The 26408-nt window shown below is 39.8% G+C and overlaps 1 protein-coding gene across 12 annotated transcripts in view; it reads right to left on the reverse strand.

Annotated features, from left to right (window-relative positions):
• Window positions 1-26087, reverse strand: part of PLEKHA1 (pleckstrin homology domain containing A1) — an 83176-nt gene extending 57089 nt beyond the window's left edge. For 11 of the 12 annotated variants that reach the window (XM_034777006.1, XM_034777009.1, XM_034777008.1 and 8 more), the window contains exons 1-2: window positions 25937-26087; window positions 4155-4315 (exon numbers count right to left, since the gene is read on the reverse strand). In XM_034777006.1, the coding sequence (XP_034632897.1) occupies window positions 4155-4295 (141 nt within the window). In that variant the 5' untranslated portion in view covers window positions 4296-4315; window positions 25937-26087. Of the gene's footprint in view, window positions 1-4154; window positions 4316-24866; window positions 25026-25936 lie in introns of those variants that run through there. The other variant, XM_034776999.1, reaches the window with a different exon arrangement.
• Window positions 26088-26408: the final 321 nt, after the last annotated feature.

Raw genomic sequence — 26408 nt, forward strand, 5'->3', positions numbered from 1 at the left:
TACTAACACTTGGCACCATGGCATAAGAATATTTGAATGGCACAATTTAAATAAATATATGGAGATATACTTATCTCATAGAACTGGAAGGGACCTTGAAAGGTCATTGAGGCCAGTCCCCTGCCTTCACTAGCAGGACCAAGTACTGTCCCTGACAGTTTGTTCCCCCCCCCCCCCCCCCCCCCCCCCCCCCCCCCCGATTGAGCTCACAACCCTGAGTTTAGTAGGTCAATGCTCAAACCACTGAGCTAACCCTCCCCTCTTTAGCTTAGCTGATTTATACGCCATTCCTTAAATGGATCAATACCATGTTTGCTTTTTTAAAATGGTTTTCTTGTACTGTAGAAAACACATTGGTACCACATACTGTGCAAATAGCTTATAGTTTCTTTTATTTACATTTATAAAACTTTTCCAGATCCATATAGTGGATGCTACCTCTCAAAGCTGAAAGTATGAGCTACAATTTTGCTTTTCAAGTGGCTGATTGCGCTAATGAGAAATAACTGTTGAACTGCTCAAAAGCACAAGTAGTGGTAGTAAAATTACACAATTGCACAGAAGTAAAAGGTGAAGTAAAAGACCTGTGTAGTTAAACCGGAGTGAGTATTGGCAATTTAAGTTCACAAAAAGCAGCCATGCCACCAAAGCTCGGCTTCTAGTGCCACTTTGGTTATTTTAATAGACAAGACTATGTTTTGCTATTAACATTCACAAGTAATAACAAAAACTAAAGAGAATTAAACCTGCTGGAACTTAAGTTGAGCTCCCAGACTTAAGACCAAATGCTCATGGTATGCAAGTAGTTCCACTGACTTCAAACAAGTTTTTTGAGAGTGTCAAGCAGAAATAAAAATTTCATTTTAAAACATGCCTAAAAATCTTGCTTCTGTATTAACCTTCTAAAGGCCAAGTTTAAGATCTTATGATTCTCAATAAGAGTTAACACAACTGTCATCAAAACATTTCACACAACAGCTTTAAAATATGGTGCAATTATTTCTTACCAAGCATCACAAATCCCAGGATTCTTGGTCTTGGCACAAAAATGAAGCAAAATTTTAAAGTACGTATTTGTCATTTTTTTCAAACCTACAGAAATCCCATTGCTGATTTAGATCTTTTTTTAAAGAGACAAATGAAGAGTTTTTGGGGGGGTTGGGCACAAGCAGAGGTTAAACTACGTTTGTAACTAATCTTCTACAGATGAGGTTGGTACAAACATTTGGTACGAAGACTGCTACAAGTTTCAACATCTATGGATACACAATGCATCCAGATGTGTGTTCATCTTGAAAATATGGAATCAGAGTTAAGAATTTAGTAACTATTTTGCAATTACATAACACCTTTCATCTAAGGATTGCAAGTGGTTTCCAAATAAACATCAACACCTCATTAAGAAAGGAAAGTATTAAAACTGAAAAATGCACTAGCCTAAGGACACAGTACTTCAATTATAATAAACCTGCGCCAACATTAGTTTGAGGAACCAACAGTTTTAAGGTCCAGAAACAACTCTAGTGGCATTATTTGAGCATCATCCATTGCCAGAAAGAGGACATCAAGTATCCATCACAACATTATTACATTTGTCAACAGCCTTTGATAATATTGACTGTTAGGTTCTGTCACACTTGCAAACTACAGCACGGGTAACAGGCCTGGTTTCTCTATGCACATCGTGCTTGACACACTCAGATGGAGGTGTTGGTAACTACTTTTCTTCATTGAAGGTACTCTCCTGCGGGTTCTTCCGGGGCCCATCTTGTCACCTCTGTCAACATGTGTGTGAAGTTGTTAGGAAATTCAGTAAAGGAGACATGGGTTGAAACATCTTTAATATGCTAATCACACACAGCTTTATATCTCAATGTCACCTGATCCACCAGGAGTGGTTGATTGTACTGCTCAGCATCTGGGAGAGATTGGGGTATAGATGACTGCAAACTGTCTGGATTGTGTCCAAGCCAAGACTACTTGGCTACTATAAGACTATAACTGCTGGCTGCTTGGGGAAAACCAACCAAGAATACAGCAGAAAAAACATCAGCTCCTTCAAGTGAAGGTATGTATCTGCCATTTATGATTAGGGAGCTAGGGCAAATAATTTATGAGGAGAGGCTGAGAGACTGGGCTTATGTAGTCTGCAGAAGAGAAGAGTGATTGGGGAGGGAGGTATTTGATAGCAGCCTTCAACTACCTGAAGGGGGGTTCCAAAGAGGATGGAGCTAGGCTATTCTCAGTGGCAGCAGATGACAGAACAAGGAGCAATGGTCTCAAGTTGCAGTGGGGGAAGTCTAGATTGGATATTAGGAAAAGCTACTTCACAAAGAGAGTGGTGAAGCACTGGAATGGGTTACCTAAGGAGGTGATGGAATCTCCACCCTGAGAGGTTTTTAAGGCTAGGCTTGACAAAGCCCTGGCTGGGATGATTTAGTTGGTGTTGGTCCTGCTTTGAGCAGGGGTTTGGAGTAGATGACCTCCTGAGGTCTCTTCTAACCCTAATCTTCTATGGTTCTATGTATTGGGTTTGCAATCTGGGGATCTGGTTAAAATCTTCAAACAATTAGAAAAGTAAGAAGCCAGGGGAAGATCAGCTTATCTCATCTCCACACAGCCAGAAGGTCACGTCCTCATTTATTTCAGATGTTCCTCTTGCAACTTTAATCCATGTCTGTGTCATTTTGATATCAGACTACAACAAAATACTCTCCATGGGAACACTTCTTAGATTAGTCCAGAAAATGTAGCTGATACAGAATCTGGTAGACTGCTTGTGAAACAGTGAGTCATTTTGAGAGCAAATTGAACATCTCATCTATAGTAGCTGCCTACTGTTTCCTGGATTGATTTTGAGGTATTGGTTTTGACCAATGAAGATATAAATGGTTTTGGATCTACCTATTTAAGAAACTACCCTTTTCTTCAGGAAACACTGCCACAGTTGCAGTCAGCAGAAGTACAGGAGTTAGAATTTCACTCGTATAAGAGAAGGGGCCACTGGTAGGACATTTCACTGTTTTTTTGGCTATACTCACATTATTCCCAGGGTAGCACACACAGAGTTTTGGAAAGAGTGTTACGTACTTATCGTACTTTTAATAGTTTGCCAAGCATGCCCAGAGTTTGGAATGGTTGCTCTTTATTTAATAATTCAGATCTCAAATAAAATATTTCTAACTATGAAGACTAGTTCTGAAAGTTACGTCTTATTTCATTATTTTTGTGGTGGTATGTCATTTATTTCTAGCCCTATTAATTTGCAAAACAAGCCTTAAAAATATAATTCAATTAGTTCTCATTAACTTACCCTTCCTCACATACACCAATTTCAACTTGATTTTAGGGCCTCTGGTTTCAGACCATTAGAAGTAGGAAGCAGAAAATCGGTGTAACGGCATAAAGCACTAACCTATAGTTCTAGGATAAGATATTTTATTTTAGAACGTAGTAGAATTTCAGCTGAGAAAAGCAGGAGGGTAATCAAGAGTATAATTTAAAAAGCTATGGTATCATTAAAAATACTGAAAATTATTCTAGCTAGTGAATGTTAATTCTGTAAAATCTGAAAAGTGCTGTGAAATTGAAGTTTTAACAGTTTTTATATCTGAGCTTTAAAGTTTCTCCAAGCCTTGGTCTTGGACCATAGACAATCAAATTAATAAATCTTGTTCAACATAGAGAAAAAGCACCATATTTAAGTACTGATAATGATAGATGTGCATGCAGTATACGGTATTATCCAGTACAAGTTGAATTTGATTTCAGGAGTTTTCTGAACTTATACCTATATTTCAAATCCCTTATCTATGCCATTACAACGGATGTTACACTGACCACAAGATCTGCTTGAATTTTCCAGGTGTGACTGTGAACTCCAAATGCAAACAAAATTATTTAAGCTGTGAAACATTAATTACAGTTTTCCCCTATAAATAAAGGGTTTCAGAGAGTAGCCTAATCAAGGAAGTGGGATACAAGTGATTTAGCTACATATTAATATTTTACTTAAAAAGTTTTTCCTTAGCGCTGCAAATTTGATGAAATTCATTCTGAAACCCTCTTCCATGTATACAATAGATTTGCTTTAGGTCAAAAAAATATTTGACTTTCTGGTAACTTCCACAACTTTATTCCAGAGGCCGTCGTACCTGTGGATTATCCATGTACCAAACCAGATTGTCTTCCCTCGTGTCCAGGATAAAGTACCTCCGCAGAAACTTCCCACTATTCTCATTTTCTTCAATGTCTAGGAAACCACAAATGCGATTCTGACGATCCACATAAGGCATTTCTGAGCTTGAACATTACACTGCAAAACAAAAACAATGATTAAAACAAAAAGTTTACTTTCACTGATTATAAGACTGGTCTGTACATTTTGAGCACAGCTTCAACTACTAGAAGAATTTTCAGTAAAGGAGCTTCCACATAGGAACAAGTCAAATTAAGATAAAGTGTTTTTCCAACCACAGGAGTAACTTTTATACATTTCTTTGAAATATAACCATTAAGTACTTAAGTTTTTATATACCCTGAGTTCAGAACCTTGGTATGTGTGTGTTAAATACTGGCGGAACAGCATGCCTATTAGTTTACACAAGATCAGCATAGGATAATCAAAGATTCTTTCACTAATTTGCACAAAGGGTTAGATAACAGATTTACATTTCTTCTCACTTTTAACAATAGGTCTTTTGCTGTTAAAAAGTTATCTGTCAGCAGCCCTATAGTCTGAGATAAGCTTATCTTACTCTGTTTAGGGAAAACGAGGTGTCCGAAGCAGTGAGGTTTTTACTCACGAAAGCTTATGCCCAAATAAATCTGTTAGTCTTTAAGGTGCCACCAGACTCCTTGTTGTTTTTGTAGATACAGACTAACACGGCTACCCCCTGATACTTGAGGTGTTCTTGTGACACTTTAGAGATTAACTTTGGGCATAAGCTTTCGTGGGCTATAAGCCACTTCATCAGATGCATGGAGTGGAAAATACAGTAAGCAGGTATAAATATACAGCACACGAAAAGACGGGAGTCGCAGACTTAGAAGTGGCCATTCTTCAACAACAACAAAAAACTTCAAAAACAGACTTCAACGAGAAACTGCAGAACTGGAATTAATTTGCAAACTTGACACCATCAAATTAGGCCTGAATAAAGACTGGGAGTGTCTGGGTCACTACAAAAAATAATTTTCCCTCTGTTAATACTCACACTTTCTTGTCAACTGTTGGGAATGGGCCACATCCACACTAATTGAATTGACCTTGTTAGCACTGACCCCGCACTTGCTAAGACAACTCCCATCTTTTCATGTGCTGTATATTTATACCTGCTTACTATATTTTCTACTCCATGCATCTGATGAAGTGGGTCATAGCCAACAAAAGCTTATGCCCAAATAAATTGGTTAGTCTCTAAGGTGCCACAAGGACTCCTGGTTGTTTTTACTGATACAGACTAACAAGGCTACCCCTCTGAAATCTGTTTAGGGAAAGGAAATTCAGATGAGGGGCTTCTGGGCAGCCATCGTTATATATGAAAATCTTGTACAAAGTACACCAATTCCAGCCAAAAATCAGAAATCTTTCACTCTTGAATATTACTAAAAGGTGAGGGAAATTAAGTATCCATGTACAGCTATAGGTAGTTACACACACACACACACACACACACACACACACACTATGTAAACCCAAAACTAAAATCTTTGGCATTGATTTGTGATGCCATCATGTGGTTTTGGGGAGGGGGGGGAGAAAATCAGCTCTGAATCTTTATTTATACTGCTGACCACCTGTTCCCATTTTGTCTGCTTCAACTTTTGCTGCTCCATCTCACTTACAGACCATTGCATCATCCTCTGCTGCTTTTATGCTCAGGAGCCAGGAAAGTCACTGGCTCTTAAATATGACACTGTAAGCAAACAAGTTTCCATCCTTCTGGAATAGCGGTCTAAAAATCCAAGTAAAACCAACATTAAAAATTCACATATGAAAACTTGCCTGATGTCAATATATTTTAAAGCAGGATGGGAAGCATTTATAGTCTTGCATTATGTTTCTATATTTTGTAAGGGACAATACAGATTAAAAATACCAATTTTAATTAGCATCTCAACGCTGTACAATTAAGTTTAGGTATATAAACCTGTTCACCAATGGGAGCTTTCAGACTGTTCTACTGAGCAACATTGTGAAGTTTACTTTAAAAGTTTATTAGAATGTCATCCATTTTTTCCACTACTTATATCCTTGTCTAAAAGACATCAGGTAGTGTCTCTCTCTATATATATTTATATTGGGATGGGGGGAGAGGAGAGAAAAGATCTACGCGTGTGTGTGTGTGTGTGTGTGTACACACACACACACACACACCTACTCATGCATCATGGCAAGATGTGCGGTACTTGTAGTCACATTTTTAATTACATATTTATATTTGGAATCACCTGCTTGGGTGTGATTATCTACAGTTTCACATTTCAGTATGCCACTAAACCTTTGTCACCATGTACGCTAGTCCATAGTTTTATTCACTAAGTCAGAGAAAAATAAATCTAATTTTTATCACTGCCATCTCACCATTAGAAAAGTGAACATACTAGGAATACTTAAGAACTGAGAAATATGGCAATGAATTTAAAGATGGTCAATGAAACTTAAGCTTTTAGCAAGCAGAAACCTGGAAGGAAATGAAATATAGTGATGAGTCACCTTATTAAAAAAAAAATAGATAAAAATAATTTATCTGCTAGCTAAGGAGTTAGACTGCAAAATTGTGAAATGGCACATCTTACTTGGTGATATCTGAGGAGATGTTTCTTCCATAATTTTTCTGATGACATCGTAAGGAGTTTAAACCCTTCATCTAGAAGTAAGCTGCCTCATTTTTCCAAAAGGAAAATTACTGTGTATATTTAAGGCAGCAGTTCTTAACTCACGGGCTGCATGCAGCCCAATTAGCACACAGCTATGCCCCAGCTCAGCTATATGCTAAAGGCCGCAGGCCCTGGGCGGAGTCCAGGGAGGGAGAGTCCAGGGTCCCCGCAGAGGTCAGGGTCCTGGCTGCCCCCCAGCCCTGCATGGCAGGGTCCAGGGTCAGGGTCCCTGCCCCCTGCCGAGCTCTCAGCTTCCAGACCTACTCTGTGGAGTGGTTTCTTGGCGGAGGGCGCTGAGCATAGGGGCTTTTGGGGGAGGGGGGTCGGGCTAGATGGGGGGCACTGTGGCTCTCAACCTGCAGCCCAGGTAAAACTTTGTGGGCCGCATATGCAGCCTACATTGATAAATAGGTTGAGAACCACTGGATTTAAGGCAATTGACAATATTGTAGAATTTCAAAAGCTTAAATTAAATAGTCAAGGAAATCCTAGACTTTACTGTAAGACTAATATTTGCTCAAGCAGTGTATAATTTACATATCAACATCTTAGGTCAGAGACATAGTAAATGTTGCTGATATGACTAACTGTGGAAATAGATGCATGGTAGTTCTTAAGACAGCTTCATCTAGTAACCATACTGTTAACAGTTCACACACAAGCTCTTGGGATCATTTTAGAATGGGGAGATGTTTCCCTGCTGCAAAGATAACTAAGTAATGGCAAGATCAAGAGTGGCTGTTACATAAATTGTGTTCATAATTTGGCAACCAGGTATATTTCCATTTAAATAAAGCAGCAGCTTTATAATATGGGGGTGTCCTGTCCTCCTAAATTTCACCATTTATACCCCCTAGAAAATTGTGTGTCACACTATAGGCACAATTACAGCTTAACTGTTTGCTAAGAAGTATAGGCACACCAGAGAAATGGGATGTCTATAAAAAGCAAATATTGGTAGCTGATTTCCTGTCAAAACAGGTTGAAACGCTATTCTCTGCAGAGACTCCATAGAAACTGAAACAAGAAAAACTGTACCCATTTTTTCCAGCAAGGTAGAGAATGAAGTTTCAAAAGCCCATATTTGAGATCTGCTAAATAAAAATATTAGAGAGTCTTCAAAGAAAATTGTTTCCTATTACATTTTTAAGAGGATACAGAAGAACAGCAGATGAATGGCTGATGAGATGATCTAGAATCTAGAACTGACTTTATAAAATCCATAGCCGAAGGGGGGAGGGATAGCTCAGTGGTTTGAGCATTGGCCTGCTAAACCCAGGGTTGTGTGTTCAATCCTTGAGGGGGCCACTTAGGGATCTGGGGCAAAATCAGTACTTGGTCCTGCTAGTGAAGGCAGGGGGCTGGACTCGATGACCTTTTAAGGTCCTTTCCAGTTCTAGGAGATGGGATATCTCCATTAATTTAAAAAATAAATTTATTTAAAAGATTTTAAACAGTAATGGGTTGTTAAATATTTCTGAAACTGCACATAAGTATGAACAGTTCTCAAAGACCCCAATAATGCTAAAATTTATTCACATACTGAACTTGAAGTATGTGATTAGTTCCACTAAAGACAGTGTGACTGTATCTAGGCCTTAAGTCTTGGCAGGATTGGGGCCAAAGCACAGAGGAATTGTTTTACTTGTCAGTATACTGGATTTAACAAGAAAAAAAAAATGTGCTTCAAAACTTCATCCTCTAATTTTTGGCTTACAAAACTATTCCACTTTTCATTCCTGTATGTCCTTTGTTAAAAATCCAACATAAGTTACAGGATAGTTTACAATATTAAGTTTCATAACTTATTTTTTCTGCAGAACACTAGTTCAAAATTAGTAATTGTATTAATAAGATGTTCTATGGTTTTCTTAAAGAAAACCACAGAATATAAACATGTAACAGATACAAGTTTAAATTTGATTTGAATCCAGTGTAAAAGATCACAGTAGAACACTTTCAGTTGTAAAAAAATTACCACCATTACATTATGTTATAGAAACATTCCACTTAAGTAAATTAATATTAGTTCTAATCCAACTCAGGTTCATAGTAGGCAAAAGTGGTTACCATCAGATGGCAGTTTGGTGGACTATGTGACATGAGTTAGTAGCTGTACTTCTGACAGCTGTGTTTATGTATTCTGCTCAGGGGCAACTAAATCATAATGCCATTGCCACTACTGGCATTCTTAGAGAGACCAAGAATGCAGACAATCAACTACCATACAACATCTAAAGAGATCCATTCAAGAGTGGCATGGCAGAGTTGCTCAAGTCCCATACGATGATTCTTCTTTGAATAAGGAGCTTGGTTCCAAGGCCACCAATCTAACATTCCACCAGCAGTTAAGCTAAAAAAAAAGTTGTAATTCAAATATATTTTCATCAATATTACAGGGAGTTATGGAATACAAGTCCCATTGAAAGTCTGAGATTTTTACTCCTAAATTACCTAGGTGCTTTTTAAAAGCCTGTATGACTATGGTTCTAATCAAGCATATGCCTGAATGTTTTGCTAGATCAGGGTCTAAATCTATGAAGCAGCATATGAACTCCTTTGCTTTCCTTCTAAAATCCAATACTAGTTTTCTAGGAAGTAAAAAGTATTCCTGATTTTACCCATACCTTCAAATAGCTGGTATTAAGTCTAGCATTACTAATCCTAATCCATAGCTTCCCAGTGAAAAACTAGGAAATGAAGCATTTCTTAAGCCATGTAACTGAGACTGGCCAGTTAATGTTCTTTGTATTTATTTACATAAGTCCTAAGTAAAATTAGCTCCTGCTCTCTGGGCTTCTTGTTTAGACTTAGGCTGGCTTCTTCTGGGTGTACTCTTACACACATTGCAGTAAGAGTGTCCTATAAAATGTAAGGAAGTACCAGGTGTTTAACAATTTCCCAGTCTGATACCTCATTTGCCAGTTAAAGCACCAGTCCTGCACTGAGAACAATGGAGGCAATGACGATGGAACTCACATGGAGCACCCCGGAATTCAATGGAACTCCACATGAGCACAAAGGTCTGCTCATGTAAATTTCAGTACATGATCAGAGCCTAAATTATTAACTTTGTTAGCATTAGTACTGTTATCTTATGCTAACAGTACTAATGCTAACAAAGAGAGATTGGAGTAACAACCCAATACAGTATGTAAGGTTACCATTCCCCCACCACCACCTTTCAAGTTTTCAATTTTCTTTTCCTCTCTACATTTATTTCCTCAAATCTTTGTATTCTCATGTGTAATATTAATATACAATTTTCCATTCTTGTGATTTTTGTGTTGGCATAATCATCACCTCCACTTCCTGCCATGTTTGAATATGCCAGAGTGTTTGAACTTTGTGTTTAACCTTTAACTCTCAAAAACCTTTTCCTGAGAAGTAGCTGATAAGAGTACAGGAAGGTACATTGCTACCAGAAGTCTTTTCTATAAAATGTTGCATTGGCATTTGAAAGGGATTTTATTTTAAAACATTAACATGATGTATATGAAAATATACTTGAATGATGTACAGTATAAGTACTGAATATTCTCAGTTCACACATACATACTTAGCTTCAAGGACTAAGATGTTCTTACTACAAAAGATGTTTACAGACATTTAAATCATAATGTGAAAGTACCCTATCTTTAAAGCTATTTACATGAACAATTTAACACAGAGAAAGCATAAGTTAAAAGGAAAACTTCACAATAGAAAAGGCTAGAAGCCGAGTTTACGGTTTGTGAATTAATCATTTTCGTCAGTGATATCCCATCTGTGGTCTTCAAAACTCTTAATTATGGCCGTTGGGAACTACTATGTTCAAAATAATTGTACTGGATTATAAACTCAAAGTGTTTTACTTAACCTGCTCTGTGATTTTTAAAACCAATCGTTTGAACCAGCTTCATCACTGTTGGCAGGAGCTAGGCAGTGCCATCTCCCAAGTTGCCTCACACAATTTCCCTGGCAGCCCCAAGAGCAGTTCTAGTTTGAAAGCCAAGAGTGTTCAGAGCAGCTGTTGTCCCTTAGTGCTCAGCAGCTCCCCTGTTGGTCACCTGTTCCCTTGCAGGGAAGGGGAAAAGTTTCTGGCTACTCTATGGACTGATTACCTGCCAGCCTCTGGGAGTATCTCAACTGGCTCTTCATGGGCTATGGGGAGTGTCTAACAAAGGATAGATAGCGCCCCTTCTCCCACTTTACTACCTATGGCCGTCAAGCAAATCAGACAGGAGCTCTTCAGCCTGGAGTTAAACATCCTTGAGATGAAAAGAAACTTGCAGAATACACACTGTTAAAATTTGGCCCATTTTGACAAACGAGGAAAATAGAAACATTAACCGGTGGGGTTAGAACATATTGCTGAGTCCACGTCCCCTGAATGGTCAGTGAAAGGGGAGAATCTTTGCCCAATGCAAACAAAAACAGTCAATGACTTTCTGAGAGAGGAATTCTATCAACACCTTGAAATACATGAGAAATCAAGCTCAACCCCTCCCCCTCCAAAAATCCACAGCTGACCTCACTCACCAGCATCCCATCCCAATCCTTTCATTTTTGTGCAAGATTATTGAAAAGGCGGCAGTGAACCACCTTCAGCAATAGCAAGCATCCACTCTAGTTTGAAGCTAGGTCATAACCCAGAAATAGCACTGATGAGTGACCTTATTGTGGGGTAAAGCCTATGTTGAAATATTCACTCTCCTCCCTCCCTCCCAAATACTGCTGACCTATATGTATGTCCTGGAGGAAGCTATCAAAACAACATTAAGCTAAATATTCTCTTGCCTTTTTAATATGCTCTAAAGAATCATATATAGCTGTTACTCTTCACCTGCATCGCTGATTTTTCAAATCCCATAGAACTCACTCTTGCGTTGCAACAACTACAGTTTCTTGCAAGATGAGACGTGTTAGAATACCAATACAGCAACCGTATATTGTTTTACATATTTTCATTCAGTACAGATAGCACAGTCTCCTAGATCTCAGGGAATAACTGAAATTGAAGAACAGAAACAGTTGGCTCAAACTGAAGCCAGGTGAGATGGAAGTGATATTAGCTGGTTACAAGATGCATGCACTACAAAGAACTAGGAAGCACCAGCATCGCACACTCAACTGAAGTCATCTGCCCTAATAGTTAAGACTCTACACAACCTTGAAGCCACTCTGGACTCGTTACTCAGTCTGGATACACTCTACTAGCAAGAAAATTCCATTCACTCTGCCTGGATGGCTGGACTGCTCAGCTTAGAAAAGATACGACTAAGGAGGGATATGATAGAGATCTATAAAATTATCAATGGTGTGGAGAAAGTGAATAAGGAAATGTTATTTACCCCATCACATAACACAAGAATCAGGGAACACCCAACGAAATGGACAGACAGCAGGTTTAAAACTAACACAAGGAAGTACTTCAACCAACACTCAGTCAACCTGTGGAACTCATTGCCAGGGGATGTTGTGAAGGCCAAAAGTATAATTCAAAAAAAAAAAATGATACAAGTTCATGGAGGATAGGTCTATCAATGTCTATTAGCCAAGATGGTCAGAGACATAACCCCATCGGTTATCCCTAAACCTCTGACTGCCAGAAGCGATAGGGGACGGATCACTCAATAATTGCCCTGTTCTATTTATTCTTGCTAAAGCAACTGGCACTGGCCACCGTCACAAAACAGGATACTGGGCTAGATGGACCATTGGTCTGACCTAGTATGGCCATTCTTATGACCTGGCCCAATCAGCACCTTCAGCTGGACTACTGTAATTTTATCTAGGCCTAAATAAGAATTTCTGGAAGATGCTACAGCTGATACATGAATTAGAGGCCCTTCTCATAAATGGGATGCTTCATGACCTACTTTGGCTCCTCTAAACTCAATCCATTTCAAGTGCTCATCTACATAGTGGGGAAGGCTGGGGCTAGCTCAATAATTACGTCTTGTTCTGGAGCCAGCCACAGCAGTTATGAATATCTGGTTTGCTAATTTAGCCCTGGTACAAACAAACAACAAAAGAAAAGTCCAAGGCTTTGGACGCCCTTCCACATTAAATCAGAAAAAGCCCTACCATGATGTAAAACTGTTTACTGTCATAGCATTCTTCAAATAGCTAAAGTAAAAGACAAGACACCATCCATTAAGACAAAAGCCAATAATTAAAACAAGGAAAAAGACTTGGCTGTCCCCCACTAGATAAACCCAAGTGCATGTTACAACCAATGCCCTACTGCTACAATAAGACACTAGAAATGTTTGTCAGTAGATAGCTTATGGACGCAACACTGTCTATAGGAAACAAGTGGCAAACTGATAACAGTCTCATCCATAAAAGGCTTAAAGTCTAAAGGCACAAGTGAGACTAGATAGTACACACAGACTAGTGTCTGACTTCAGTTCAAATGCTTCACAATAAGGAGGGTTTGGAAGTTTTGTGGAGGGGAGACAAGAAGCTTTAACTATAAGAGGCTATTCTAGGCTTAAGGGGAGACCTGAGTCAACAGCAAGTGAAAAATAAGCAGGGCACAAAGAGGGACACTTGGGTGGCGCATAAGAAAGGATGGAAAAGGTGGAGATAAATGCAGAGGTGGAATTATAGGAGCTTTCAAAGTAGTGAAAGCATTGGTTAGAACAGAGCGCTTAGCAGCTGCATTATGAATCAATCTTGGCTGCAAAAATCACATAAATATAGACTAATGTCTTGGAAATCAGGATTTAGAGGAAAGGATGAAGTACTCTGAAGATGTCTTGGAGCCCTGTACTGGTTAGAGAAAGAAGAATGAGTTAGACTGGCAGACAAAAAGATACGTTGTAATATTGGCAGTGACAGAATAGGTGGATGGATGAACAGAGTTTTAGGAGGAAAGATCAGGATTTTACTTTTCATCATGTGAAGTTACTATACTTGGTTTAGTGATGTCATTCAAGATTAACTAGAGAAAGTGGAGAACTGGAGTTGGATAGATAAATATAAGAATCAATGAAGAGGTCATAAAAATCAGTGGCAGGGAATGAATGAGATCATTCTGGGAAGTACAAAAGAAGAAAGAGGAAAAGAAAGGAGGGGGACAAGGAAAAGGAACAAAGTAGCAGAGTAGAGAGATTTAAAGCATGACTGAAATAACTTGATTAAAAAAAGCCTTCATTGATTTAATCTGAAAATTGGTGATATTGCAATTTTTGATTAAAATGCATAGTAAACTAAAATATGAAAGTTTTTTTCATGACACTATCGGTAGGGTATCAATTTTATAAAACTGCTGTATGCAAAAATCGAAAATTAAGGCCCTGGTCCTGCAAATACTTAAACAGATACATAACTTTCCTCACAGAAATAGTCCCATTGTTTAAAGTTAAGTAAGTGTCTGCAGCATCAGGGACTCAGTGTATTTTTATTAAGAACCTGTCATCTAGTGGCATAAAAACTGTGTCACTTCAAAACAAAACTGTTTCACTGTTAACAATAAAACGTTATTTACAACAACAATTTTTTAATACAGGCCAAAGTTTTTAAAAAATTGGAGCCCAGAATTAGGCTCTTCAGCCTGCTTTTAGGGTGGGATTTTTAAAGAGTGCTTAGGACAGGGACGGGCAAACTTTTTGGCCTGAGGGCCGCATCAGGTTTCCAAAATTGTATGGAGGGCCAGGTAGGGGAGGCTGTGCCTCCCCAGACAGCCAGGCATGGCCCCCTATCCGAACCCTCCTGCTTCTCGCCCCCTGACAGTCCTCCCGGGACTCCTGCCCCATCCAACCCCCCCGTTCCCTGTCCCCTGACCGCCCCCAGAAGCCCTGCCCCTGACTGCCCCCCGCCACCCCATCCAACCTCCCCCCTTCCTGACTGCCCACCTGAGACCCCTGCCCCCATTCAACCCCCCTGTTCCCTGCCCTCTGACCGCCCCGACCCCATCCACACCCCCACCCCCTGACCACCACCCCGAACTCCCCTACCCTCTATCCAACGCCCCCTGCTCCCTTACTGTGCTGCCTGGAGCACACCGCGGTGGCTGGCGGCGCTACAGCCGTACTGCCCGGCTGGAGCCAGCCACGCCACCATGCAGCCCAGAGCACCAGGTCAGGCCCTGGCTCTGCAGCTGCGCTGCCCCAGGAGCTTGCAGCCTGCTGCCCAGAGCATTGCACCGGCGGCGGGGCGAGCTGAAGCTGCGAGGGAGGGGGAACAGCTGGGGAGGGGCCGGGGTTAGCCTCCCGGGCCCGGAGCTCAGGGTCCCGCCGGGATGTAGTTTAGCCACCTCTGGTTTAGGAACATAAGTCCCATTGACTTCAAACTGCAAAACCTGATGGTTGAAGCATTTCAGCTCTTTACTTGTGGAAGTACAGTATAATAATGGCGATGTTGGCCACAAATAATAATATCATCTAGCTTTTAGACATCATTTTCACTAGTAGATCTCAAAGCTCTTTACAAAGGAGGGACAGAGCACAGACTACTTGCTTTTCAATTTTGTGTTTGTACAGTCTCATAATAGGGCATATTAATGAGGCCTTTGGGCTTATCTTTTTCAGCACAGATGAGCATTTTAAATGTGAAGCTGCTTGGTAGAAAAAAAAAAACCTCTACATAAAATCTGAAATGTTATTAACAATTAGGAAACTTTAAAATAAAAGTAGAAAATATCCACTTTGACAATTTAAGATCATAAAATGGAAGTGAAGAACTAGCAATATGTAAACAAGAAATTTGATTTAAATTAAAAAAAAAATTTTTAGTCATGATTTTTATCCACCCTAGAAAGTGGAGCTCCAAAAGGGTGCTGAGGAAAGTGTGGGCAGATAGGAAAACCATCAAAACAAAACCAAGAACTGTTTGAAAACACAAGGAAAAGGAGCAAGTCTCAACTCTCAAGGCAACCGAATTACAGGAGAGAATTACACTTGCCTTTTGTTGAAAGCAACCTGAGAAGAAAGAGTAGGGTGAAAGACAGACTGCAAGGGACTAAGAAGAGTTGGGAAAGTGAAAAATAAAGGCCAACTGGTCCTAATACACCAGTATCTTTGATCCTACATAAAATACATGCACTTTCAATTCATGTACATTTGTGCTTTAATGCAATTTCTATATTGATAAATTGTCTTGCTTTCAGACACTAACACACATTCTGAAACTGGGGCTGAACAGTTTATAGTGTCTGGTAAATCTAATCTATATAGTGTATTTATATATTTTTGTTATCAATAGAGCACCTTATGCATATTACTAGACACTTGAATATAGGAGCTTGGCACTCACAATATAGCAATCTACAGATCCTGTCTACGCTGACCTTAGAATAGGTTTTTAAAAGATATCTGTATATACAGAATCCTGTATATTTTACAAATGTGAAACACAAAATAATGAAACAGAACATAAACAAAAAACAAAACAAAACAAAAAAAACAATCTGCAGTGGCAGTACTTGTCCCATGAGGCTGGGCTAAGCTACCCACTCCAGGTTTTGCAACCTGGCACATGGGGTTGCAGCACAACTGACTAATTTGGCCTGGCCCTACCCCGCTGCCATCAAGACTGAGGAATGGCTGGGTCGAATCTGAGTGGTGCTAGAGCCTGTGCATCAGATTGCAAAACCGGAAATGGGGAGCTTGGTCCAGCCCTGGGGGGAAAGAAGCAGCCACTATGGGAGAAGTGCAGGGCAGGCTCACCCTTAATCCTCCACCCTACCCAGGATCTCCCAAACCCAGGGATGAGGACCAGACATCCCAACCCTCAGGCCTCTCATCCCTCTGGGGGAAGAGGGTTAGTGGGGGAGGCTGGGGTTCCTGGGACTAATGGGGGGGCTGAAGCTCAATGGAGGACGGATAATATTTAAGGGGGTATAAGAGGGGTTTCTGGGGTTAGCAGGAGTTTATGGGAGATGAGGCTCAAAAGAAAAGGGGGGAATATGTAAGGGAGGATGGAGGTGCCTGGAGTGGGGTCCTTGTAGTCAGCGATGGGGACCGGAGAAAGAGGCATTAGGGGTTGGGAAGATCCATGATGTCCCATGGTATTTATCTCACTAAGTAGGGACAGAGAAGTGGGGATTATCTGGGAGCTGAAGTACCAGATACATTTCAAGGGGGGAACTGACCTGTCCACAGTGTCCAGGGTATTTTGGGATGGCTAACTCATAGGAGTTGGTGAGTATCTCAAGACATGGAATGCTTAATGCATACTTCTAAAGAAAAATAATAATACAGTATTGATAAACTGGAATTTATTCAGTTTTTATTTGTATACAGACTGAAGTATTTTATGTAAATATAATAAAGAGAAATAAAATATCTTAATTGATAAAACATAAGAAATACCCCAAAATCAAGAATTTAAGAAGGTCCTACTTATATATACACTTGTAACCAAAGGGGAGTTCACAGTGGAACTTCCTAGTATTAGAGCATGAACCAGAACCCCCAACTATTCCAACCGATTATAGGTCTCATCCTAGCTCTGGCTAGCTTTTGAAGCATGTTACTAAGACCTCAGATACTACAGTGATAAAGTTCATAGAAGTAATAATCAGGCCTGGCCTACCTCATGTTATTTGGATCACTCCATAGTTACATTGGCTCATACCACTCCATTTTTTAGCACATGCTGGGGATGAGGACTCTAAGCTCCCTTCAACCATGACCAAATTTTCATACCATTACTTCACTCCTGTTTTCACCACCCTTAAATTAACAAGTTAGTTTCCTTCTCTGAGCCACCCATAATAAGATAAACATTTGGCATATAGTAGAAAACAGAGAAAACCTCACAAAATAATGAACTCCTATAGTCTGTAAGCACTAACATAAGTACAAAGTTTGTTACACAGTATGAAAACACTATTGACTGCAAAACTGACTTAACTGTGTATACGCTGAATTAGCTTGAAAAGTCTTAAAGAACAGTTAAGGTAACATTTTTTAGCCCCTCCCAAAATGAGAATTCACACACCAAGAAGTATGAGCACTGTTGAAGAAATAGTTCGAACATCTATGAAACAATTCTTTTGAGATTCTTGATACTAGTACATAAAGCAGTGCACCAAAGGCATACGGTTGCATGCTGGGTAAAAAAAAAAGTCTGCCAAATCAACTGTTGTAATAGAGAAAAGTTCAGTTTATTATATATCCTCCTACAAGAGTTAAATATACTTGACAGTATCCTTTAAAGTGTAATATTTTAAGACTGCTCATTTTTTATAACAGACTCTATGACTAATAATTGTGTTAGTACACAGCACTTAGTACTCTGTTACTTGTCTGGGAAAGTTAAGGTATTTTACTACCATGTTTCCTTGGAGATATAAACGTCGATTGTGTTGGTCCCAAATACCCACACCAGAAAAAGCATATGCTTCAAAATAATCACATGTGAATCTATAGCATATTTCAGCTCAGTCAAGAGTTTACACCTGAAGCAGAATCTTAACAATTCAAGCTCCTGTTTGTAAAGTTTGATAACTCTGTTCTCTGCAAGTATTAGGAATATTTTCTTACATTTATATAGCACACTTCATCCAGAAAGATCCCAAAGCACTTTATGTACTGTATAGAATTACTTCACCCACCTCTAAAACAAACTGGCCTTCACATTTATTTTTGTTTTGGGGAGAACATTGATTCTCTTCCTACACTCTTTCAAATATAGTGGATTCAACAGATCAGATTTCATTTCAAAGTTTTTTGGCTATAAGTCCAACAGAACTGGTAAAAAAGTTGCTAGCTAAAATTTGAGCTTTAATACCCTAAATTTAAAGCACAGCCCAAACGCAAAAAGGATACATTTAACACCACCACCTCACTCAGACAGTTGCTTATGTATTGAGATCTGAATGTTAGTAATGACAGTTTTTAGTGTTTTCCGCTCTCTCCTTTTTAAAAAGATCTATAAAATTGCAGAGCAAACGAACTAATAGAGAGTGAGCTACAGTCTAGTCCTTCTGTGCATCAGATTTGTTTACTAAGCTCTAATCAGTTGCACCTGTGCAACCACATTAAGGTCACTCAGGGTTGCACAGGTGTCAACTCAAGGCACAATTCAAAGAAAATGAATAGCACCACTTAGGTCAAAATTCAAGATACAAAACTAGGCAACTCACAAGATGAAGTCTGCAGGACTGAATACAAGTAAGAATTATGCTTTTCTAATGAACTGAGCCTCTTTGATAGTACAAATACACACACAATGGAACCGCATATCTTTTTTTAAAAATAGAATTGCAGTTCTACCCAGCAAAGTATTTTCAGCAAATTTGCCTTTATTTTCTCCCCTCCTACTGTAGATTTTCAGTCCATGCCCTTTTGTATGCCCTTTCCCACTCTGATGTCCTATCAGCCTTAATGATAGGATTTCCCTAGCATGGTGTGTCCCCAAAGCCCCAGTTTTTGTGCCCTCTTGGATTCCTCCCGCCCCTGCCCCCTTCCCCTGCTTCTTGCAATCTAAGGTACTTATCTGATCATCTTATAACTGAGGCACAGAGACTAAGTAGCTTGCCCAAAATCACACAGGAAGTCTGCAGCAGAGCAGGAACTGAGCCAGTCCAAGGCTTGCTCCAAAACCACTGAACCAACCTGCTCCATGTAATGCCTAAAACTTCACATTTTTTCTAGTCAGTTAGGCATAAGTTCCAACCTGGAAACTGTTTAAACTGAAGGCCATAAATGTACACAAGACAAGACCTACACCTCCCTATTCAGATAACATTCGGTCAAAGCTAAATGGCTAAAGTAATTCTTTCAGTCAGTCTCCAACATTAGAGAAACACCTACACATTCTAGATGCTTCTGCAACTCCTTTGAAGGGGAAAGTACTCTTCAATGTTAAGAAAATGAACCAAGTTTCCTTCTGTCATAGTAACAAAATCCTGGTGCTCTACTTACCACTAACTGGAAACTCTTTTTGGCAAAATAGTATACCAATTCATAAGTAAATGTTTACACAAATAATTAGGTTTCATCATATATTAAGAGTTCCTTAAGCCTATAAGAAAGTTATTTTAAATAGTTCTTCAAAGATCCCCTTAAGAGTATGAAAATTTATTAGAAATAGAGGCTTGCTCATACTTCTTGTACTTATTCATTTCAATGTCTGTACAGAAATCCAACTCAATTGAAAAGCTGAAATTTCTGTTTTTTTCTGACTCTCCCATTTATATATGAAATAAAATGTAAACACATTAATGCAAAGCAAAAGATTAAAAATTAACTGTAATAGGAGTATTTTAAAACCCTGCATGTCTGACCATAGTCACTAGGTTTCTGCTATTTATTGTTATAGGTCTAATCTAAGCTCATTCACTTTTGAAAAAGATTGCTACCCATCAGTTTCCAGAGATGTTTAATTAAACTTCAGTTACAAAAAACTTGAAGCATGGATTATTTTCAGACTGCTAGCATAATTTGGATCTTAGTGATGATATTTTAACTATTTCTCCATTTTGTACAATAGTAGTTATATTCTAGGCAGCAAATATCTGAGCTACCACATTTTTGGCATTAAGGATCGTGAATTAATTATACCGGGGTAGGCAACCTATGGCACATGTGCCGAAGGCGGCATGCGAGCTGATTTTCAGTGGCACTCACACTGCCCATATCCTGGCCACTGGTCCAGGGGGCTCTGCATTTTAATTTAATTTTAAATGAAGCTTCTTAAACATTTTAAAAACCTTATTTACTTTACATACAACAATAGTTTAGTTATATATTACAGACTTATAGAAAGAGACCTTCTAAAAACATTAAAATGTATTACTGGCACATGAAACCTTAAATTAGAGTGAATAAATGAAAGGTTGCCGACCCCTGAATTATACTGTGTGTTCTCATAGATCTATAAGACAACTAAGAACAAGGATTTGTGGGGCTTCAAACTCCACTTGACCTTTATAAAGATATTTTTATATTATGCTAATTATTCAAACAGTTTTACAGAAAAGACACTGTCTCTCATCACAAGCTACTGTTAAAGTCAAACGCTGACAGACTATTATTTTGACAGATTGTTGGAATCAAAGAAAGTGCACACTTCCACAAGCTGAAAAGTTTCCTTGCTATGAGATTTATTGATTTTCCACAAAGTTCCTGGCTTGCTGAAGAAACTGTTTGCTGTTTTGTGCATCATCAGTTCTGCAAAAATGGGCCCCAAAAACTTGAAATAACAATTTAGAGACAGTCATGGAGTTTTTAGCAATACACTAAATTTTGAATGTTTGATTTGCTTGGCACTACTATAACCAGCATTTCATTCTCTATTAAATTAAGAGACTTTTTATGCATATAGGCGATGCCCTAAACTTTTCCTATACTACCAATCTACAAAAATTGTTCTGTTGGCTTATTATATATTTATCCTGTGGTATAGTCACCCTTCATTATTCTGGTGACAAAACCTCCTCTCCTTTTGTAATCCAGTCAGAGCTACTAAGAAAAGTCACAGCCTGCACTTGAATATCCTCTCCTCTCCCTCCCCCCCGCCCTCCCGTTATGCTTTTCCCTTTTACAATTAATAATTAAGCCAGGGAATAAAAAGTCATTTTTTTCATACCTCTGACTCAATTTCCCCCATGGCTTGATAGGGACATCAGTAGTTTATTTTTATTACAAAATTAATAGACCACCACCTACAACTTTGCAATTAGCCTTTACTATTGGAAGTAGCAATTTTTCACCATCTCAAACATTTAAGCCTATGCAGCATCACCATATATATTATAATCAATTGTTACATACCTGCATGCCCCTAAGTCTTTTATTTACATTGCACTGTTTATTCTAAAATATCCCAAGATTCTCCACAAATTTATACTGATAAAAGATTTCCTTGGAGATGTCTAGAGGTGGATGAAGTTAACAACCCAACTGTAATAACCCAGAGGAACACACCAGCTTAAAATAAGAAACAAAGAATAAATTTTTCTACTAAAACTACCAAAGTGACTTTAGGTAAGTTGAATTTTTACCCAAGGTAACACTTCTACACTTGTAAAATAATGCTGAGTGATCTTTAAACCCCTTCATTTCTGGTTTAAATTCCCAGCAAATTTTTAAAAAATTATCAGCTTTTATTCAAAAAATGTAAAAAACAGTAGAAAATTGGTAAAAACAGAAAAAGGACAGCCGATGTGAGGGAATACTCATAATGAGACAGCCGAGGAAGCCTTCTGCTCCATGCAGCAGGCAGGCCATCTCAGCTGCCAGGACCCAGCTCCCTGCTCATCTTGCTCCCAATCTGTACAAGGGAAGTGAATGGGACTGCGCTGAAGGGCCAAGGTCAGGTACAGAGCAGAAGGCTGCACCTTTTTGAGTACTGGCCCTCTTGCAGGACAGCGCCCCCTCCTTACTCCATCAGCCCTTCAGCCCTGTTCGCTTCCCCTGTGGACAATTCCTGGGTCCCAAAAAAGCCAAAATTCACCTTTAAAAAACAAACAAATAAACAAAACAGTAAAACCCAAATACTGGCTTTTTCAAAAATCTGGGAATTTTTCATTAAAAAAAATAAAATAAAATAATTGGTAAAAACCAATAACGAAAGGTCTTAGAGATCATTAGCAGCAGCAAAAGCAACACAGGGACCATAAACTGTTAAGTTTTAGCCCAAGCAGACTCCAACAATATAGTTCTCCCTATCACCATGCTGAGGCATTAGTTCAGTACTGATTCACAGGGAATAGCGACAACTACTGAATCATCATTTTCTGTAGCCTCAGAAACACTTATGTGCTACATCTACACTACAGCCTGACCACCAGTGGATCGATTTCAATTTAGCAAGTCTAGTGAAGACCCCCCCCAAATCAACAGCAGATCTCTCTCCAGTTAACCCCTGTACTCTACCCCCCAATGAGAAGAGTAAGGTGAGTCGACAGAAAAAACTCTCCCGTCGACCCCCCGCAGTGTAGACCCCATAGTAACTCGACCTAAGGTATGTTGACTCCAGCTACGTTATTCACGTAGCTGGAGTTGAGTAGCGTAGGTCTACTTACCCCGGTAGTGTAGACGTAGCCTGAGACGTCTCCATTCAATTATTGACCCAGCTAGTTGCTGCTAACACAAACAGTATCAAGTTTTTTAAAACCACATCTGTCCAACCTTTATTTATCCTACTATTGTTATATTGAAGATAAATGGTTTCTTAGTCTTTTCCAGTTTAATATAGTTTTTCTTTTCTGCTTGTTTACTTAGTGTAAATGACTGTATATAAGATACTATCAAGTTCACAGTCTCTCCTGTACTGTCATCTGTATGCCTCTGTCATCTCATTTTATATATATATATATATATATATATATATATACACACACACACACACACACACACACACACACATATATACACAGGTTTCAAAGCCATAACAGTTGGTAGGGAGTCACAGGGACAGGTAAAGTATCTGCTACTACGTTTCACTCATTTTTTTGGAAGTTACTAGATTTCCCGAGGGTACCCCTTTAATTTGTCAAAAATTACAGGCTCAAAACCCACAGCATAATTGAAAGGAATAATCCTAACCAAAGTCTTAATACTGTCTTTGCAGACTGTTGAATATAGTTCAGAATGAACTGAAAGTCCATTGGTTGGGGAGGGAAGGGGGCCAAGGGGAGAAATCAACTGATGGACAAAATAAGTAGACATGGGCCCTACCTTAATTAAAATGAAAGCTAGCTTTCAAATCTCAGACATTGCAGATAAACTCACAGTTAAAAATGTGTTAATAATTTAGTTTATGACAATCAATAAAATCAACCAAGACCAGCTTTACCTTTAATCATACAACAATTAGAAGTTACAGAGCAAAGCTTCATCTCAGACAGCATTTTGTGCTGCACTGTGGTAAAGTGCAGCTTAAGTCTATAAAAAGGAAGTAGACAAATACAACAGATTCACATTGTGACTTAATTGTGCAAAGTTATTGCTTCCACTTGTGTGGTCAAAACTGTTTGTTCAAATATAGCTCTGTCTTCCAGCATAAAATATATTATTTAGCAGTGCGTAGAACAAGGCAAAGAATATAAACTTATCTCTTCATTAAAGAGGACGACAAAGTTCATATAATGAGCTCAATAATCCAATGACAAAGCAGATATGGTGCAGTTGACTTCAATACAAGTATAATGGCTTATTAATATCTTTGGAAGTGACTATGCTTTTGGGATTAAGTTACTCATGGACAAAATCTAAATGAAGAGAAGTTGCCAAAACTAATGCTTTTACCTTAACTTTAGTTTTGCATAAGCAACTAAACAATCTTCACAATACCATTATCAAATACGACTAAATGCAATAACTACTAAAACCTCATCCACACTTGGAACTGAATAGCATTTGTTTAAATGGTTTACACCAAAATGGTGTCTGGACAATAAAGATCAAGCACAACTGTTTTAAAAACAGTTTGCTTTTAAGGTTTTGTTCCCTTTTAGAGGGGGTTTTGAAAAAAAAAAAAAAAAAAAAAAGGCAGTTTGAATGGGACAGCATTTTCTTTCCAGGAATGTCAACAGGTACTATATGCTTTTTAGGAAAGTTTTGTACTATGTTTATTCAGGCTGTCATATATGCTTTCTTATTCTGACTACTTAACTATATTGTAAAATTCCAACAAAGTTGAAATCTATATGCTTGTTAACTTAAATTGTAATTAAAATTAGATTATAGTTTTACAGCCAGACTACAGTCAAACAGGCAGGTAAATGCATCATCCATTCAAAGATATTTTGCTTAGCTAAATAATCAGCCCAGATTCCAATCAAGTCACAATACCATGTCATAACCACAGGATTGTCTTGCCAGTCTCCCAGTCATACTAAAGAAAAGTTTTTTCCTAATGTTAGACAGGTCCATGCGAAGGCCAACCCCTTCAAAGCTAAATCAATCTGGAAAGTCAATGAGTCATAACCACAATTTTCATCTGATCTTTAAACTGCAGTTTGAGATTTCAATGTCGAATGCAAATACAATACATATATGTAAAATTTTGAAAGCTACATGATTTGATCCCACTATGCATACCTCTCTCTCATACACAGACCAGCCAGCATGTACTTCAAAGTAGATAACATCACAGTTCGTGTCATGTTCAGAAGACACAAGTTGCAAAGAAAAATGAGATCAGCCTCTTACTCTGGGGTTTTAGAGTCTCATATGCTTACCAGGTTAATTATACCATAAATGCATAAGTTTTCCCCAGGGTAAAGTCACTTTGAAAACCCTCACCAAAGCAGTGATTGTAAGAGTGAGCCTGAAACATACCGTAAAGCTACTAGAAAACAATGACTTTCTTCACAAGACTGAATAGTAAAATAAAGTATTTTGCCCAGCAGTAAAAATAAACTCCCTCCAGCCACACAGGTGTCCTCATACCTTGGATGTCTCCACACCACCACCACTCTGCTCCTCTTTCAACCCCCTCCTCATCACACTCAGAAATACACCTCTGTGCCCCACACCATACCCTCAAATATCCCCCACACCTCATGCCCAAATACTCCCACCCAGACACTACACTTCCGACCTCTCACCCCTCTGCCCCATCCAGGCACCATATCCAGAAATACCTTTCATCCACTGCCCCCATACCCCACCCTCAAATACCCCTCTGCCCCCCCACCACAGCCCCAAATGCCCCCACCCAGTCACTACACCCCCGACCCCTCACCCCTCTGCCCCAACCATGCACCATACCCAGAAATACCTTTCATCCGCTGCCCCCATACCCCACCCTCAAATACCTCTCTGCCCCCACCCATTCACCACACCTCGAAATGCCCCTGCTCCACCACACCCCAAATACTCCTCAGCTCCCCACCCCGCACCACGCCCTCAAATACAGCTCAGCCCTCTGCCCCACGCCCCCCCAGCCCCATACCCGCAAATGTCCCCACAAATAGCCCTCACCTCCCACTCCTGCCACCCCCTCACCCGCCCAGCTCGCCACATCTCCCACTGCCCCCCCCCGCTGGGCCCTACCCCCACCTCCGCCCACGGGGGCCCCGTCCCCACCACCCACACCCCTTCCCGCCCTCGGGGAGCCTCTGCTTGGGGAAGCCCAGCCCGGCGCCTCCCGGGCGGCTGCTACTCACTGGAGTCCAGGGCAGGTCCGGAGAGAGAAGGGGGCAGCACACAGCGCGGCTCCCCTCTGAGAGCCGCCGCCTCGCCCACTCCGCGCGCAGCGCAGCGGCCCGGCCCAGCGCAGCGCAGCGCCGCCGGCTGACTGATGCCTTTTTTTTTTTTTTTTTTAATGAAAAAACTTTATTCGTTTCCCGCACAAACAGCAGCAATGGGAGAGCAACTGGACTTCGACCACTGCGCATGCGCCCATAGCCCCCCTCTCAACCCAGCACCTCCAATCAGGCCGCCTAGAAGCACAGGGAAAGCCGTTCTCCTAAAGGTATTGGTCAACGCAGGGCGGGAGGGGAGAGGCCATAGGCCGCAAAGCATCGTGGGACATGTAGTCTCTAGAAGGGCAATCCCGCTGAGCTCTAGCCACTGAGAGGAAAGTGGAGCACTGCATTCTGGGATTTGAAGTCTCGGTGCATCGAACCGAAAGGCTAA

This window comes from Trachemys scripta, chromosome 7 (assembly GCF_013100865.1).
Source record: "Trachemys scripta elegans isolate TJP31775 chromosome 7, CAS_Tse_1.0, whole genome shotgun sequence".
Taxonomy (NCBI): domain Eukaryota; kingdom Metazoa; phylum Chordata; order Testudines; family Emydidae; genus Trachemys; species Trachemys scripta.